Raw genomic sequence first — 19,005 nt, 5'->3', positions numbered from 1 at the left:
TAAAAAGGTTAATATAATTCTTTTCCTAAATTTCTTCAGGGATAAAGATCTCATAATAATATTAAAAATCATATATTTCTGATTTTTTTCCAGTACTGGGGATTGAACTCAGGATCATTCTACCATTGAGCTACATCTCTAGCCCTTTTTTATTTTGAGATAGAGTCTTGCTAAGTTGCCCAGGGTGTCCTTGAACTTGTGATCCTCCTGCTTCAGCCCTCTCAGTAGCTAGGATTCCATGTATGTACCATTGTACCCAGGTGTACTTTTTTTTTTTTTATATTATAGGAGGAAATGGAATTAAAAATTTTTGATAAACAAATATATTTATATATGTATTTATTCATTCTCTGGGCATATTAGATTTAAAATAGTAAGCTAAGTTTTAAATATAAATTTCTATCCTTCTTATTAGGTGGCATCCTATCATCCTGTTTGGGAGTGCCAGGGATGTAATTAATACTTAAATGATTTCAAAATACTTATAGACTATACCAAGGCACTGCGCTAACTGTTGTGAGAGGTGAAAGAACACATGAAAGTTGATCTCTTAATTTGCAGGAGTTTGTCATCTTTCTAGGAGCTTTATTTTTTCCTCTTTTCTGGGAGCTTTAACCCTGATACTACCTGTTTCTTCCAGACCTGTAATCCCAGTGCTCCCAACTTCCCAGAACAACTGGGAACAAGTCCCCTGTATGACAAAGTAGTGCCCACAAAAATGAGCACCTTACCTTGAGGTTCATACATGTATATCAAACTTTCTATTAAAAATATGAAGAAAAGAAAGTTAACTATGTAATTCATCTGGGATTAATTAATGGGCTATTAGGGTTCCTATAAGCTTGAAAATGCTATCACTGGATATAGCCCCTCATCTCATACCTTTCATAAATATGTACTTTATTTTTGTGCTCAATTATGCTATCTTACCAACATCTCTTCTGAACTTTATCCTGCTATTTTCTGATAAGCACGTCATTTTTCATGGAACATTCAAAGTTTTACCTTATACACTATAAGATACTGACCATATCTTTTCCTTGAGCTTTTTAAAGTTTTCAAAGGGGATAACTCTATCAGACATGCTTTTTAATTCTACCACACAGATTAATGATGAAACCAATTAGTTTCCTGCCAATATAAATCACTGTGGTCCTGGTTAAAAAGCTTAGTATGACTAGTTCCTAAATCACATTGGTGACTTCTTTAATTGATCAAATTGTTTTCACATGAATAAAACACCTTCTGTGGTTAACTGTATTGGCCACTAGAGGGAGCAGAGGAAGCTCTGGTTCTGCTGTCAAAACCCAGATAGAGCACTAGGATTCAATCTTTCACTTCCCTTCATGCTTCCCTCCATAGACTATTAGATCCTATTTATACTAACTGGTCAGAAGAACATGAATTTATAGGAAATGTATTCTTTATTAGATTCCCTCTCTGTGATCTTTTATTTTCTCTGGGATTTTTCTAAGTGAACAGTTTTTTTGTTTAGTATATCATATTTCTTTTATTTTTATTTGTTCTAATTAGTTATACATGATAGCAGAATGCATTTTGACTCATTGTACACAAATGGAGCACAACTTTTCATTTGTCTGGTTGTACATGATGCAGTCACACCATTTGTGCAATCATACAAGTATATAGGGTAATAATGTCTGTCTCATTCCACCATCTTTCTACCCCCATAATCTCTCCCTTTTGCCCTAACCCATGTTCCTCCATTCTTCCTGTGACCCTCTCCCCCCATTATGGATCAGCATCCACTTATCAGGGAAAACATTTGGCCTTTGGTTTTTTTGGGACTGGCTTAAGTGAACAGTTTTTAATGGTTTTCAAAGAGAGCTAATTTCTAGGCCAGCAGTGAAGCCATTTAAGGTTTAGAGTCACTCTCATTTTTTGATGTGTTGCTGACTATTACCACTTACCAGGAGAAATGGCAAGCAACCTAGAAATTTCTGCCTCAGGGAAAATTCAACAAGAGAATAATGAGCAACTATTTACTAAGCATAATACACAATGTTTTAAGCTGCTCTAGATAGCAACAGCAATAATAACTGGCAGAGAGCAGGTGAGGAGAAAGTGCCGCTAGGTATTGTCAACATCTAGGGAAGAAGTTGGTATGCTAAGGCCTGTGGGCCAAATCAGCCTGTGCCGTTTTTGCAGATTAAGTTTTATGGGAACAAAGTCATGCCCATTCCTTTCTGTGTCATCTGTGTCTTTCACACTACAATGGCAGAGTCAAATAGGTGAGACACAGACTATGTGACCCAAGCAACCTAAAGTAGTTACTATTTAGCCCTTACAGAAAAAGTTTGCCAACTGTTAGAGAAGAGGTGATAAAAAAATGAACTGTGGTTATGGCTGAGGGACTGGAAAAAAGACAAGTAAATTGATAGAATCTAAAGCATTTTGAGGGATTAAAATTGTTCCATAGTCCATGTTCTGCCCATGTTTAACTCAGAAGAATTAGAAGTCTTAAGATATTTAATACAGAACCAGCCTAGTTATTAAAGTTCTAATTACAAAAGCAATGTCAATGAGATGTAAATGCACTTCTTTGCCATTACCTCCAACAAAAGATCGATTAGTGGAGTCTGCTTGCTGGCAGGGGTAAGACAGAGGTTGTCTATTATTAAGACCCGCATGAAGTCAAAAACAAACTTTTTAGCTGGGTGATTGGTCAGATATGTCTTGGTGCCCACATTGCAGTATTCTGATTGGCTCCTGTTCATCCCTGTGTCTGCAGCAAAGGCTTTAAATTCTTCAGCTGGAGATCCAACTTCATCATCAAGATCCGTCACCTAGTGAAATCCAGTGGAAGAATTAGGTTTTATGTGACACATTTACCTGTATATTCCCTAAAAATAAAATTACAGTAACAGCAGTATTTTCCTTCAACATTTATCTATTAAGCTACTCAGCACATTATTTCACTCTGTCTTACTTGACCCTTGCTTCCAAGGTAGTAATCTGGCACCATATGTCACAGTTAATCAACATATGGTCTTTCTGACTGACCACTAAAAATTTAACTGTTTTATGTAAAATCACATTATCTATTGTGTATAACTGTCCTGAAAATAAATGAAATAATAACATGAGAATGACTATATCTGTGTATTTGAAGTCTACCTATTGAGAAATGAAATGTCTCAAAATTTCAGATAAAAATATAGCATAATAGTACCTAAGGGCTGCTCCATTTTTCATAGATGAAATAAATCCAAATAAATAATAAAATGACTGCCAATTTTGATCCAAGTGAGAGAGAAAGATAACATGATGCTAACAAGAAAATGATATTTAAATATCATGAAGGCTTGCAGTTTTATCAGAAATGAGGATTCTAAAATTATAAAGAAGTCAGAGTGTTAAGGTCATGTATTATATTTGTCTTTCTCTTAAAAATTTCCACAATTTTAGAATAAGTATTTTACATTTATACATGGAGAAAAATGAGTATGAGCAAGGTAGTTTATTCTAGTACAGGATAGAAATGAGAGAAAATATCATGAAATTATGAGGTATGATGAGGGGATAGCTAGTTGGGTTTGTTTTGAAGGACAAAGAAGTATCAATATCATGTAGGATTTAATAATTTTCTATTAAATTAGTAGAAGAAAAAGGTTGAGCAAAATAAGAAACATTGTCAGAAGAACCAACATGTACTTTATTTTCCAGAAAGACAATTAACTCTACAATTCATTATCCAGCAAATGCCTACTTTATGAAATAAGAAATAAATTTAGTCTGACTAGAGTTGTTACCTGAAAAGAGCGTTTTATAACTACACAGTTATCATAATGTAAAATAAAAAATGAATCAACAACCTCTAGGAGAGAGAAATTACTAACAAAGGATTTACAAGATTATGGTCAATGACAATAGGAACTAAAGTTCACTGCTGTTTTAGGGAAAAGCAGAGGGAAAGTGTGGGGAGCTAGACACATGGACAATGATGTAAAAGGTGGTATATAAAGTCATGAAACTGTAATTTGGTCAGAAGCTTAAAAGATTGGCAAAAAAAAAAAAATCTGCTAACCATTGAAATAGACTAATTCCAGTTTTGACATTTTCCTCCCCCTTTCCTACCATCTCTGAGTAAGGGCGAATATTGAAGGGGAAGACAGTTGCTGCTAAGGCACACAGGAAATCGGGGCTCATCCACATGGAGGCAAGGTCTGGAACGTTGTGATATAAATATCTAAAGAACTGCATCAGGGTCACTGGATATTCCCGGAGCCAGGACCCCTCTTCTTCTGATTGCCAAGGCTGTCACAGGGACAAGGGAAGAAGTATGTCAGAGAAGTCAACACCACTAAAAATTACTTCAAAAATCCATTAATCACTAGTCTTCTAAAAATGGATATACTGATGGTCCAGAATGCCATAAACCACACATATGAGCAAAAACTTCTGTGCACACACATGCAAATAAATTTAGAAGTTATTGAGAATAAAAGCAATAGCCCTAGAAACAGGCAGGATGTTTGTCTATTCCCTGGAGTTCTCGGCTCAACTAATGGGTCTGTGGTTTTGATTATTTGTCATTATCAACATAAGTACTGCTGGTACCAACAGTGGCTGTATTATCATTATTATTGTTCCACTGTGCATCATGCCAGAGAGTAAGGAGTTTAAGATAAACAATGCAGATATCACCTCGTCTTCTGAGTATCACATTATCATGAATACAAAAGTAGAAAAAATACATAAGCATTATATAATGTAACAATAAACATGATGATAAAGAATAACCAATATATATGCATATTTTCTGATACCTTAGAATTTTATATTTATTTATGAATAGGTACCAAAACAAGAAAGTTTATGCATTCTAAATTAATATGGCTAATGGTAATTTTTGTTCTTAGATGGCATAACAATAGTCTGACTAAAATTAGATTTGTCAAGTATTATTCAAAGAATTCAAGTTAATACTTCCTCTTAAAACACAATCCTAAATTGGGTAAACAAATTAAGTCATGGAAGTATTTATGTAATATAGGAACAATATATTTGGTCATTTACTCTTAATTTTTCATAACTATGTTAGAAATAATCAGAATAGCAAAAGAAAAAACAAACTTGCACTGTTAACATTTTTAACCTCTAAAGGACAGTGATTTTAAACGTTCAAACAATGTATTATTGTAAGAACTTATACCAAGATGTATATCCACTGAAAACATGGACACTCTGTATTATGTTTTATTATCCTAATAATATAACTTAATTCTTAATGAAGCACTTACCACATGTTAGGCACTATTTTAAGTACTTTGTGTATACCTCATTAAATCCTTAGGACAACCCATAATTCTGTTATTATCAACTGTTTAAACCGAGGAAAGTGATGCATATAGAAGTCAGCATAGTTAAAGTACTAGTGTTAGGACCCTGGTTTCCAGAGTCCATGATCTTAATAACTACACAGTCTATTCATAGAGATAACAAAACAATGAGGTTCTAGAGACCACATAGTAAATAAGTAGCTATAGTAAATAATAAAGGAATTGTACTTTAAAACACACACACACACACACACACACACACACACACACACACACACACACACATTACAAGCAGGTTGCCTAGTATCTTGGTAACTTACTGAATTCAGCATGCTGCGGAGCATTCCCAACAATAAAAAAGCAGCTTCTGTACATACATTGTGGATAGAAGAAACCACAGTTCCACTGGAGGCAGGAACTCCAAAAATAAATGTCCAGATAGAATCCAAATCAAACTGCAGAGGTCAAAGTGATTAAAGTAGTCACTATTAATTTTTTTTTTCAGGAACAACCTGTATAATTTATAACATTCTAAAATTTTTCTGAACCTAATTTTTAAAAAAGTGAGCAATTAGAAAAAGATAGAGACCTAGTATCCTTCCATTGTTCATTTCAAGCTCATTTTTAAATTAAAAAAAATATATATTTTAGTTGTCAATGAACATTTATTTATTTATATGTGGTGCTGAGAATCAAACCCAGTGCCTCACACATGCTAGGTAAGTGCTCTACCACTGAGCTATGACCCCAGTACTTCAAACCCATTTTTATAGTTATATTATGTATCATCCTGAATTTTACCTTAGATACCTATGTTTCAAACACAGATTTCTACCTTATTTCTAAAGAAAGCAAGCCAAAATAAAATATATGCTAATTAGCCTAGAGATGAAATTACAGAAATGATGATTTTAAGCAGGATCTTTAATGAAAGCATGATAAACTCACTTTCCCCCACCACTGTCAGCAATGTTCAAATTTGAATTTAGATTACTTATGGATAAGGTTTGACAAAATAAAAATCAATTTGAGGATGTTTATCCAAAGCAGCTTCATATAATACTTTATGAAGTATTGCCATGTGTGTTTCAAAAACTGCATGAGTAACCAAATTGTGAGTTACAAATCCATATTTTATTTAATGTAAGGGTATAGCCTGTATGATTTCACTTAAAAAGTTTTGTCATCTACTAGAATTGATCTGAATATTATTTGTCAAAGTTGAGTTTAAAAGTTAAATTCCTAAGTCTTTGTAGGGTCGCAAACATAAGCCACAGATACATATCCATAATAGTCTTCAAGCAGAAGTCAAATAAAGCTTTACTATTTCCTAATATGGATATTTATCTACCATTAAGAATTTTCTAATCAGAATCTGTATCTATTTCTTTTATTTTTTATTCTTTGGAAATGAAATCATATTTTTACCTAAAATTATATAACTCCAAAGAATTATGTACATCACCATTAATATACAAAGTTCTTATGCATACATAATCACAGAGGAAATCATAAAGGAAAAAAAGGCAGTGACAAAGGACTTCTTTTTGGAAAAATTATCTACAGAAGTTTGGTGGAACTGATAATTAGTTTTACTATTATTAACCCATTACCCTTTGGTCATTTTTTTTTTTTTTTTTTTTAATAAATAGTTACATTTACACCTTACTAGATAATTCCTACCTGGCCACCCTGCTTATATCGGCCGCTGATGACAGGCACACTGACCTGCAGGTTCTCAGGCAGCTCACTAACTGGCTGCTGCAGAAACAATGCCATGAGGAGAAAATAGAGGGCAGGGACATTAGTATGTTTAGGAAGGAAGGACTGAAGAACTGGAAAACCAGGAAAATGACAAGCATCCCGGTTAATCTCCCTGACTGTCGATCTCCCACCGGCACTCCTGCCCACATTGAATCCTAGGAGAAGAAGAAATATAATAAGAAAATTAACAACCAATAACGAGGCTGCACTGACAAAGAAGGGAGTAATTCAGTATGTGTAACATGTCTATCCTGAATATTCATATAAATACGGGTGATTTGCTATTCAATTGCTGAATTAATCTTTCAGTCAAGTTTCACTTTACCAGTTGGACTGGGCTCATGGTTCAATGGTAGAGCACTTGGCTAGCATGCCAAAGACCCTGGAGAGAATAACTTTAGGGCTGGGGATGTAGCTCAGTGGTGATAGGCTCGTGTAACGCATGAATAAAAGCCTTAGGACTGATCCCCAGAAATCCCCTGACGGTCCCCCCCAAAAAAAAACTTCTGAAGAACTCCAACATTTCTGCTTATATTTCCCTAAAGAGAGAGTGAAATTATAAATATTGCTGAAATTGAGGATGCTACAAAAATGTAATTTAAAAACATACTTGGTACAATAGAATTAATATAGTTCATTTATCCTGAAAATCAGGATAAACCAGTTAACCTTTATCTACAGATTTAGAGACATATCTAAAAGAATAAACAAAATGACCTTCACCACATAATGTGTACTGTTGAAAGGCTGCCAGACAGTGGGGCAGCAAGTACAAGCCTACTACTGTGGCTGTGGCTCTCCCTGGGGCTGAGTTGACCATCCATAGACTTCATTTTTCAAAAGGAGATTCACATTTTTAAATTTCTTTCTTTTTTTTAGGATGAAACAGGCACATATTTGCTACTACTATTTAACATAATAAAAGAACACCTTATGTCTAGGTTGCTTTTTAGGTATTTTCTCCTAACTAACTGCTTGGCATGATATGAATTAATTTTCTAAGGTATAGTTTACTAATCAACAAAAAACTATATAGCAATTTATCAAACACTTTCACACATCATCTTATTTTTGAATCACAATGAACATAAGACTTAGCAATTGCTATTATCATTTTTATAACAAAATGTTCCAAGTTGTTCAAAGTCACAAAGTTAATGAGTGGTGACACTAGGATTTGGAATCCAATGCCTCTCTATTCCAGAGCCTGCAAGTGTTTTCTGTCTCCCTTGTCCCTGTCAATGATACTGCTGCACTTCTGAAGCCTGGCTAATTTAGGATAATAGGCTGGTTTTTGTTTATAATAAATTCTAAATGACATTAACTTTAACTGGTATTTTTATACATTAAGTAGAAAACCAGTTTTTTATAAAACGATATGTCCTAAAAGAAAACCAATAGTATGGGGCTTAGCATGCCAGAGGCCCTAGCACTATAAAACAAAACAAAAAGCAATACTAGTGTTCTCACTCTTCCTTTCTAAAGTTTTATATATTTCTCCCTAAAATTAATCTTAAGGACTATTTAATATAATATGATTAGGCATTAATTCTAAGATTTAAGTTAAAACTGCATATAAAGTATTTTTGAGCATGTGTGTGGTCCTGTGGTATTGGCTGTTAGGCAAGCACTCTACCACTGAATTATATCCCCAACCCTTTTTAAATTTTATTTTGAGACAAGTTCTTGCTAAATTGCCCTGGCTAGCTTTAAACTTGAGATCCTCTTGCCTCAGCCTCTGGAGAAACTGGGATTACAGAAGGGCGGCAACACGTCTGGCTTACATGGAAAGTATTTTTGTTAAAAAAAAAAAAAAATTGACAAACTAATAACTGTGAGTTGAAAAGTCAAAATCATTAGGTTGCTTATCAAATCAAAGAGAAATAGATTAAAATGAAAAGATATACACACTTATCACAGACATGCACACACACAGTATATATATATAGTATATATATATATATATATATATATAAAATGAGCATGAGCTTAGGTAAGAATTAAAAACAAAATACAACAGTTTTATAGATGTATGTGTATGTATGTGTGTGTGTGTGTGTGTGTGTGTGAGAGAGAGAGAAAGGGGCAGGACTGACTACTTCAGGGAAAATTAAATGGCATCAAATTTAGATTGAATACTTATGTTCCTGTTTTTGCAATCAGAGCAGCATATGCAACATACAAACAGGTATTTATGCAAGACAGACACAATTCAAAGTACAAAATCAGGGTGGGTCAGACATGGGAAAAGCACTTCTTTCTAATATTATTGAAGAGATGCAGGACAGAAAAAACTGTTCATAACAATCACATTTGTAGGTTATATTCTTCTTCATAACCCATTTAAAATAGTGATCTATTTTCACAAGCACAGAAGTATCTATAATGAACACTAAAAATATATTTAAAGCAAACAATTATCTTGAGAAATCATTTCACAGTGCAATGGAAATGGTATCACTTCTTCATTACATACAAGGTATCCTCAGAAATCTTCCACATGTGAAATAACAGTAGTACAGAGCTGAAAGCTGTTTTCTTATCATTTACTTTGATAGTTGAAGTAGTGTGGGAAACATCTACTTATTGATACTTTTACATTTTTAATAAACTACATAATAAATTCTGACCCTTAACTTTCCCATCTGAAATATGTGAACAGACACTCTTTTTTAAAAATTTTTACATTTTGATTCATTGTACACAAATGGGGTACACCATTTGTTTCTATGGCTGTATATGATGTAGATTCATACTGTGTGTGTAATCATACATGTACATAGGGTAATGATGTCTGTCTCATTCCACCATTTTTCATACCCCCTCCTCTCATTTCCCTCTACGTAATCTAAATTTCCTTGGTGTACTCTCCTTAGATTAGACAAACCATAATTATATATGATTTTATGTATATTACAGTAACTATATATATGTGTGTGTGTGTGTGTATTTTTAGTTGCCAATGGACATTTATTTTATTTATTTATTTATTTATATGTAGTGCTGAGAATCAAACCCAGTGCCTCACACATGCTAGGCAAGTGCTCCACCACTGAGCTATAACTTCAGCCTGACAACATATTTTTAAAATACTTTAATAATTAAGTATCTATACTTTTCATCATTGTCTTTGAAAATATATTTCCCAAAGTAAGGCCATTAATATGAACAGAAATAAGCTAGTAAATCTAATATAGGAAATCAGGAAACTCTAATTTTCTAATATTAATTAAACATTCATTGTTGAAAACAGCTACAGAACCAGTGCGCAGAGGATAGAAACTGATAGAAATGTTGACTGAACTTAAGTACTTGAGTGGCAATATACTGTGACTGTTAAAAGCATATTTCAGATAAGAGTGTTATGGATTCAAATTTTGACACTTTCTAGTTATGTACTAAATGAATTCACACCATGCCTTGAATTTCTAATTTGTAAAATGGATATGATGGCATTTCCACTTCACATAGTTATAAAGCAAATGAAATGTTATTACATGGCAAATGTTTAATAACATACACAAAGTAAAAACTCAAAATAAATAATGGTTATTATTACTATTTAGTTCTACTGATAATCTGCTAATTATATGCTTATAGTTCAGAAAGGACCTATATTACAAAAAAAAAGAAAACCATAAACAATTCCCTGAGATTTCAAAACTTAATAAACTATCTCTCACTTTAGTTTGAATTTGAAAGAATATAAGCTTTTCATCCTATCATTAATTAAAATTCATGACAACAGTTATTGGATACACTAGAGAATATGAACTTAGGTAAGACAAAATACAACATCTTATTTTAAAGCAGATGACTATACAAGTTCCATACCTAATACAGTTCCAATTTTATTGGTTAAGACAGAATCTGTCTGTTCAAGCCATCCTCCACCACTGAGTCCTTCTTTAAACTTGATGAGAATAGACTGATTACTCAGCAGGACAACAAGAATTCTCATGGCTGCCGTCACTGTAGTAGAATGCAAGTGTTCTTCCATAAACATCATAATCCAGTCAAAACCCAGTGTCTTGACCAGTTCTTCACAAGCTCTATTCAATAACAGATGAATTTTAAGAAACAAAATTAATTTCAGAAATTAGGAATTCAAATTAGAAAAGAAAAATATGATTGGCTTTTATTTTAACCATATAAATTTCAGGGTTAAAAAAAAATCTACATAAAGCCAGTGGCAATTTATCTTTTGCTTGATGTGCAACTAGTGATAGCAAATGTACCATTGATTCTAAAAATGTTTTACTTACTGAAAGTTAATGCTTGTTTTTTCTTTAGATGTATAAACTAGTTTCAGCAAGATATCTAGAAGTCTGTTCCTCAAAAGTATGAGATTAGCAGATACAAGACCTCCAAACTCTTCCTCAGTTCCTAAAATAAAAATAAATTACATTGAATATTCCTCGCAGATAAACAAGAATAAAATATCCAACACCTTCTTTGAAATCTCCCTGAAAAATATATTTATTAGAAAACATACTAGATAGGATTACTTTCCATTAAAGTGGATAAGAAAAGGGTCATTTCCCTTTAGAATCCTGAAAATTGTTTATTTACATCTAACATTGAAACTAGTAATAATCAAGCTTGATTATCATATTAATATTCCTCTCCCCTACTCAATAGGGAGAAAGGCACTGAATAAAGACCATATTAAAAAGTAAAACCCTATAGATTCTTAACCATCCAAGTCATTAATTTCTAGTTTTTTTTTCTGAAGGACAAGTTAAATTATCAGATTCGAAAATTGAAAACAGGAAGCATAAACTTACTCAATAAACACAATACATAGAAGAAAGAATTACATAGCATAGAACAGGGGCAAAGGCTCACAAATGCACAAGAGAAATTGGAAAAGAAAGGAGGAAGACAGGAGCTTAGGGGCTCTTGGTGGATAGTTCCGGAAGCACACTGCTTGGGCAAACCCAGTCTTCCAGGCCAGCTACACTGCTAGGAAAGTGCTGCAGGTGATGCGCCACAGTCCACACACTTCCCTCTATGTAGACAGAACTGATGCTCAAGCTGAACCTTACTGTGGTTATATACTTTTACTTATTTGGGGACTGACTACTGAACTTTCTTTTAAAATGCTAATTTAGTGATTTATTCATTCTGGATGCTTCACACTCACCAAAGGGAACTCAATACCCTCCTCTCCAAGGGGCCCAGACTGGTAATTTGCACACTGCCTTATCAAAAGCATATCATATGACCTCACTGCTGTAAGAATAACTTCCTTTAAAGTTTTCCATAATAAGGTAACATTTTACAAAGAAATTTAAAATTCTCTTTACTTTTCATGTCAATTTTTCTGTCAATTATGTCTCCCCTACTTTTCAAATACAGTTTAAAACAATGAACTCTGCAAAGAACTTTCAGATTAATATCATCCCACTGAAAATTGTTCCTTTATTCTACACTGCATATCCCTTTTATGCTATTTATATTATTTTGTATTGATTGGCATATCACTGTCCAGCATTATTCAAGACATTTTCCTGGTAGATATGTCTATTAGAAAAATACTGTGTCTAATCTCCTCAAGAAAAAGTGTGATTTTACTTTTTGGGGAACATCATGTAGTTAATAGAGTTATCAGTTAAAAGAAAAAAAAAAAATATATCATTCACCAACCAGAGTAGCAATGTGCTTCTGTTATTTTAAATGGCAATAAAGTGATGAGAATACCAGTTTAAACAACTTGGTGGAGCAACAGAAAATTTTACCAATTTATACATTCAACCACTGTACTCAATATCAAGGAGGATTTTACCACAATTCTGTCAGTACTGAATCTAATGCTCAGTAAAAACTATAAAGAGTAGACAAATATTTTTCTCACATCTGTTTTAATAAATGTGTTACATATTTTCAACAATCTTTAAAGTATTTTAATTTTCTAATTCATAACTTAGCTTACATTAATTCAAAACTTAGAACTATCTTTGCATATGATAGGGTAGGTTAAAAGCTTAGAATGCTAGTTTGAATTACTTGGGTTCAGATATGGTTATTGCTATGACCTTGTAAGTTTCTCTTACTTCTGTCTTTCTAGGAGACAGTTTCCTCCCTTGTAAAATTGGAATAGAAGTACCTACATCACAGTGTGGTTGTGAGATTATATAGAAAACTTACGTGTTCAATGACTTTAGTCCATTGATTTGATATTTATTCTTCTCATTCATTGCTAATTTGTTTTCACAAACAAATATCAACATTGTTTCAAATGAACTAGCAGTAGGTAATTGATCAGGGATCTTATGTTCTAGTCCTGAATCTGTCACCAACATACTCTGTGATCTGTAGCAATTCACTAAGTCTTACAAATCTCTTGATCTTTCTATTGACAATCAAGACTATACCACTCTCTCTTATTCATGAAGCACAGGGGAGGCAGTGTTCAGAGCAGGAGAGCCAATGCAGAGAACATCTCTGCAAGGAGTAAGACATTCGGTACATCTCCACCCTCTATGTGCATAGGGTTTTGAAAATATAAAGAAGATCATGTACATAATATGAGTCTGGAATAATGTAACACAGAATGAACAGAGTCACCCTTCAGGATCCAAAGGGAACTGGTTACGGTATCTCTCGTATTTATCAAAATACACAATATAAAATGTACTATTTGCATGTAACCTATGCAAACCTTCCCACATATCTCAAATTATTTTTAGATTACTTAAATATCTGCTATGTAAATAATTGTTATATGTTATGTAGTATTGTATATGAAATAATAACAAGAAAAAACTCTGTACATACTCAGTACAGGTACAATTATTTCCCCCAAATTTTCAATATACAGTTGGTTGAATCCACAGGTTTAACCCAGGAATATGTAGAGCCAACTGTATAAGATTGTGAGTTTAATTTCAGAGATCAAACTAAAAGAATCTTTCAATGCTTTCTAGTCAACTTTCCTATGCTAGAATATATAACAGAAAAATGTATGGAAATAGAGAAGGAAAAATGGGTACCTCCTGAAAAACTTGCTTTCATCAACTCAGCAAAAATTATAGACTTTTTCAAAACTTAAAAATTTTATATTATACTTACATAAAATGATTCTAGCAAAGTGTTCTTTTTCTCAGTGATTATTATTAAACAGGGAAATGAAATTAATAGTAACTAATAGTAACATGGATATGATTCATTTTTAGCCAAGTATTACATTTCTGAAGATATATGTATAATTAAAAATCAAATAATGTTAAAATTACACTAGAAGCATTTGCTATTTAAAAGAACATTGCTATGAATAATAATACAAAGGATTTTAGTTTGAAAGTAAAATTCACATTGTATTAAATTTTATAGGCAATGTGATACTTCCACACATTGTATGGGAATGATATAAAAAATATATCCGAAAGATCAAAAAATGTAAGAAGAAAAGTTACATAACACTAAGACATATAATTCAAATATTCTTTGTGTCAGAAGAGAAAGGGGCATAGCAATTAATTCATCATTATCTTCTCCAAATTCTAGGATCCACTCACCCATGTCAAGTTTCTCTTCATTATTTATTTCCATAACTACAAATTTCTCACAAACTGCAAAGGTTGGCAAAGTAGAAGAAATAAACTGGCCAAACCTTCAAATAAAAGAAAAAAATAAAGTTATGGATTTTATTTTTCTTTCCTTCAAAGAAACAGCAAAACATAAAAAAATGAAAAACTAATACTTTTTAACTTTTATTGATCTTTAAGTGACTATACTTGGCTTGCTTTCCCTTCAACCATCCCCAATAGCAGTATAAACTATAATGTTTTAAAAATATAGTTCTTCAGAAGTATGATTCTTTAATGCACTAGCTCAAATGGTTTTAAAAGCCAAACATGACTGATTCAAGTTAAAATGCTCTAACATTAACTGTATGGATCCACTGTAGACTTTGTGGTTAATTTGGGATCTGGAAATACTGGCAAGGATCAAATATCAACTCTAACACCTTTTAATCATGTGACCTGGGTCAAGTGGATTAGCTTTCCTAGGCTTTCATTTCTTTATTTATAAAGGAGGAAAAGACTTAAAAACATTGATAATTTCAGCAAAGCAATCATTACAATGCTAGGATAAATAGTAAATAAACAGTGATTATGATAATTACAATTTTCCAAATGAATTCTTAAATTCCAGTTTTAAATGTTGCCAAGTTAAAAGCATGCTTTCAAGGTACATAAATATAAGTGAGTGACTGGAGACTATCTACTGATAATAACCTAATAAATGGGTATGGTTTCACCTGAAATACTTGAGAGGTTATAAGAGAAGTGGTGATCAAGTCCAGTTCAAGCAAATTTCCACTTGAAAAATACTTTGATTAGGTAGTTTTTCTCCCATTTTTAGTTTAGAAGGGGATTATAATATGAACATAAGAACATTTCTGCAGAAATTCTATAAATATGCCTAAACCATATTTCTTTTTTCAGCAAAATACCATTCGCATCATAAAAGATGTGTGAATATGCAACAATCGAGTATCAGCACCTGTATGGGTGATGAGGACCAAATAGAATGGCAGTGGCATGTCCACAGTGGGTGCATGTGTTTGTGTGTGTATGTACATGAGTACTTGTCCACATACACTTGAAAATTAGCAGAGTTAAGGGAAGAGAGCTAGGGACTGAACAGCTTCATGTCCATGCTAACCAATCTCACTGGACTAATTCCCACATCTTTTCTCACCACTATTCTATTATTCACTGGTGGCAACTAATGGCTTTGCTTCATAAAAGTAAGATATTGAGGAACTGCACATTTTTCATGCCTTGCAAATATCATGAATGCCATTAACATTACTGCTCTTGTTATACAGGCAAGGAACCAATTACATTCATCTCATTCATCTTAATCTCTTTGGTACTTTTAGTTAATTAAAGACAAATACAAAAGTTGTGTTCACTACCTGAGCAGATCATTGCTGTTGGGAAAACCTTGTAGCAAGAAGCTCAGCACATTACTAATAGCAGCAATGGTAGGTTGGGATAAAGACATATCTCGAAGGGTCAGTAGCAGCTTTGGGATTAACTGGAATTCCCTCATTAATTTGGCATTCTTAGAAGCTTCACTGTAAGAGAAGAAAGATTTAATATACGGTACTATCATCTTTTCTGTAGCTGAACAACTAACTACATGGGTATTAACAAATACCTGGACTCAGTGAGCAGTTCAATAAAGTGTTCAAATAAGGAAAGATGAAGTTCATATGGTGCATGGAGCCACACCTATAACAAAAAAAGAACAGTGGTATATTTAAAGTTAACAAAAATTCCCAAAATCATTCCAACAAAAACAAAGACAGTGTTATGGATTTTATTTCACTTATGTAATTAACTAAATATAACCACTTCATATATTTTTATTTTTTGTAAAGTCCTGTAAAACTGCTTGTACATACGAAAAATACCAATCACTACAAATAGCCAAAAAAAGGACAGTTGATGGACTTGTCATACTTTAATAATCTGTTTTAAGTATGCTCTGCATGTTTGATAATGTAACAAAAAAGATGAACACGAGGAGAGAAATGGAAGATAACCACAACTACAAATCAAACTTCTACACATAACAAAATGATTAAAATGGGAACTATATGAATGAAATTAATAGCAGATTAGACACTGTGGAAAAACAATTCAGGAAACAAGAGAAACTATTCAAAATGAAGCATATGGGAAAAAAATATCAAAAATAAGTGACCAGATAGTGCATTAGTGATTTGTGAGACAACTTCAAGCAATCTTAGATATGTGGAATTGTCCAGAAAAGGGAAGGAAGGCAAGAAAAATTTCAAATATCATGAAAATGACAAATTCACAAATTGATAAACTCCATGCCAAAGAAAGATAAAGAAAATAATAGAGTGACTTATATCTGTTAGAGTGTGAAAAGAATAAAAATAGTCAATCAGACTTATGCTGCATGTGAAAATTTCATTAAAAATAAAGAAAAAAAGAAGACTTTTTCAGATAGAATTCATTGCCAGCAGACTGGCACTATAAAACATGTTTAAGGAAGAATTATACAAAATAGAAATTTGGATTAACAAAAATGAATAAGGAGTGCCAAAAATACCATATGTGGGCAAATAAAAAAGAATTTTTAAAATGCCTTTTAAAAATGATTATTTAAAACAAAAACAATATAAACTATTGTGGATATTACAAACATTTAGAAGAATATGTAGAAAACAATGGGACAAAGGGTGAGAGGGAAGAAATGGAAATATGCTGTCAAAAGGTATTTACAAGGTGTATTCTTCAAAGACAATAAAATTTTCTGGATGCATATATAAATTTTAGGGAAATCAGTGTAGAAGAAAATTTTTGTATGCTATAACCATTATTTATATTTGTGAAATGGCTTTTTAAAATGGGGTAAACTAGATATTTATAGATTACTTATGATTTGGGATAATAAAGGATTATATGAAGTCATAAAGTGTGCAAGACACTGAGAAATGAAGCCAAAGTTTGTAAAGCAATTGTATTTGATGTTTGCATATTAGATTTTAATCAGGTATCTGTAAATGAAGCTAATCTATGATTTGAATGTGTCAGTTACTGAATGAAAACAAGGTTAGGCTGGGTTAGGCAAACCTCTTAACTCCTCCACAATCCTTTCTGCACATCTTATCTCTGTATTTCCAGAAGTATTTAATTGGTATTTTTTTCTTCTAGTGAATTGAAAACCTTGAGGCATGGACTATACATTTTAGCTAAAACTAATATAGTGTTTGGTTCAAAAATATTCAGTAAGTGCTTTCTAAAAGGAGAGGTTTAGGTATTAGTAATCTGAATAACAAGCTAAAAAATGTATACTTTATTGTGTAGGAAAGGGAATTCACTGGAATTTCTTAAGTAAGTGATATATTTATGCTTAAAAAAAAAAAAAAAAAAAAAAAGAACTAGACAACAAAGGTAGACAAGATTGAGGAAATGCAGGAAGAACTGAGAACAATCCCAGGAGGAAGAAGTGACCTGACTGGGGCCTAGATTAGGATGTAGCAGCAAAAGCAAAAGAGGAAGACCATGAAATGTGAAAACAGAGTCTATATGACTTAGTGTCAGACTGCTTACAGACAGAGAGGAAGAAGGAAGCTGATTTCATAATTTCAAGCCTAGGGAATGGTGGTGTTATTAATAGAAACAAAAAAGTTAGAAGGAAGAGCTAATTTGGGGAGGGATGTTAAGTTCAGCTAAGGTATTGCTGCTGGGACATTAAAATGGAAATGCTGAGAAAGAAGTAAGAAATAAGTCTGGAATTCAAATGTCAATTTAGAGATTTAGATTAGAAAGTTAACTCCATAGAGATGAGACCGTGGTCTTTACATAAAATAATGAAAATTTTATAGTCAGAAAATTTTATTAAAAGTAGTAAGAGGGACAAAAGAACTAGGACAGTGATGCCTGAAAGCTAGCAAGAGAGGCAGGAGACACAATAAGAGGGTAAGGAACCACATCAAGTGCCACTGAGAGCAATGGAGGCTGAGAGCTGAGTACAGGCCATGGATTCTTACTTATCCTCCTAGGCAAGACAATCTAGTTTGAGCAAAGCAATTAGGGCATGCAGCCTGTTTTCTGGGATTCCAGAAACAGTATATCTTGTATCATAGCTGTGAATATTAGGTGCTAGCACCATTCTGGATGGCAGGGACACAAAGTCAAGGAAGACAGACATACTCTCTGTCCTCATAAAGTCCAGAGATCCTTCAGTTTCCCAGGGATGTAATACATACATTTCTTACATAGTGATTAATATGCAGAGTGGGATGAACAAGAAGTGAGCTAAAAGGAAAAAAGTGATTAAGGATAAGAGTGATTAAGTGGGGCTTTCAAAGGACAGGCAGGGGTGGGAAGTGGCAAGCTTCCATGGGTGATAAGACAGCAGAAGTGGAAAACTTGTTATTTTGACA

The 19,005-nt window shown here is 33.0% G+C and overlaps 1 protein-coding gene across 14 annotated transcripts in view; it reads right to left on the bottom strand.

The window, feature by feature from the left end:
- The window catches only part of WDFY3 (WD repeat and FYVE domain containing 3), a 269,816-nt gene that overhangs the window by 71,903 nt on the left and 178,908 nt on the right, over positions 1–19,005 (bottom strand). For 13 of the 14 annotated variants that reach the window (XM_079153142.1, XM_079153145.1, XM_079153139.1 and 10 more), the window contains 9 exons: positions 16,242–16,315; positions 15,997–16,158; positions 14,588–14,682; positions 11,333–11,453; positions 10,902–11,119; positions 6,987–7,222; positions 5,624–5,758; positions 4,099–4,278; positions 2,574–2,807 (listed from right to left, as the gene is read on the bottom strand). In XM_079153142.1, coding sequence (XP_079009268.1) covers positions 2,574–2,807; positions 4,099–4,278; positions 5,624–5,758; positions 6,987–7,222; positions 10,902–11,119; positions 11,333–11,453; positions 14,588–14,682; positions 15,997–16,158; positions 16,242–16,315 — 1,455 coding nt within the window. The remainder of the gene's footprint in view (positions 1–2,573; positions 2,808–4,098; positions 4,279–5,623; positions 5,759–6,986; positions 7,223–10,901; positions 11,120–11,332; positions 11,454–14,587; positions 14,683–15,996; positions 16,159–16,241; positions 16,316–19,005) is intronic. The other variant, XM_079153146.1, reaches the window with a different exon arrangement.

The sequence above is a fragment of the Sciurus vulgaris genome (assembly GCF_902686455.1).
Source record: "Sciurus vulgaris genome assembly, chromosome: 9".
In the NCBI taxonomy this organism is placed as follows: domain Eukaryota; kingdom Metazoa; phylum Chordata; class Mammalia; order Rodentia; family Sciuridae; genus Sciurus; species Sciurus vulgaris.
This window is presented reverse-complemented; position numbering and strand designations above follow the sequence as displayed.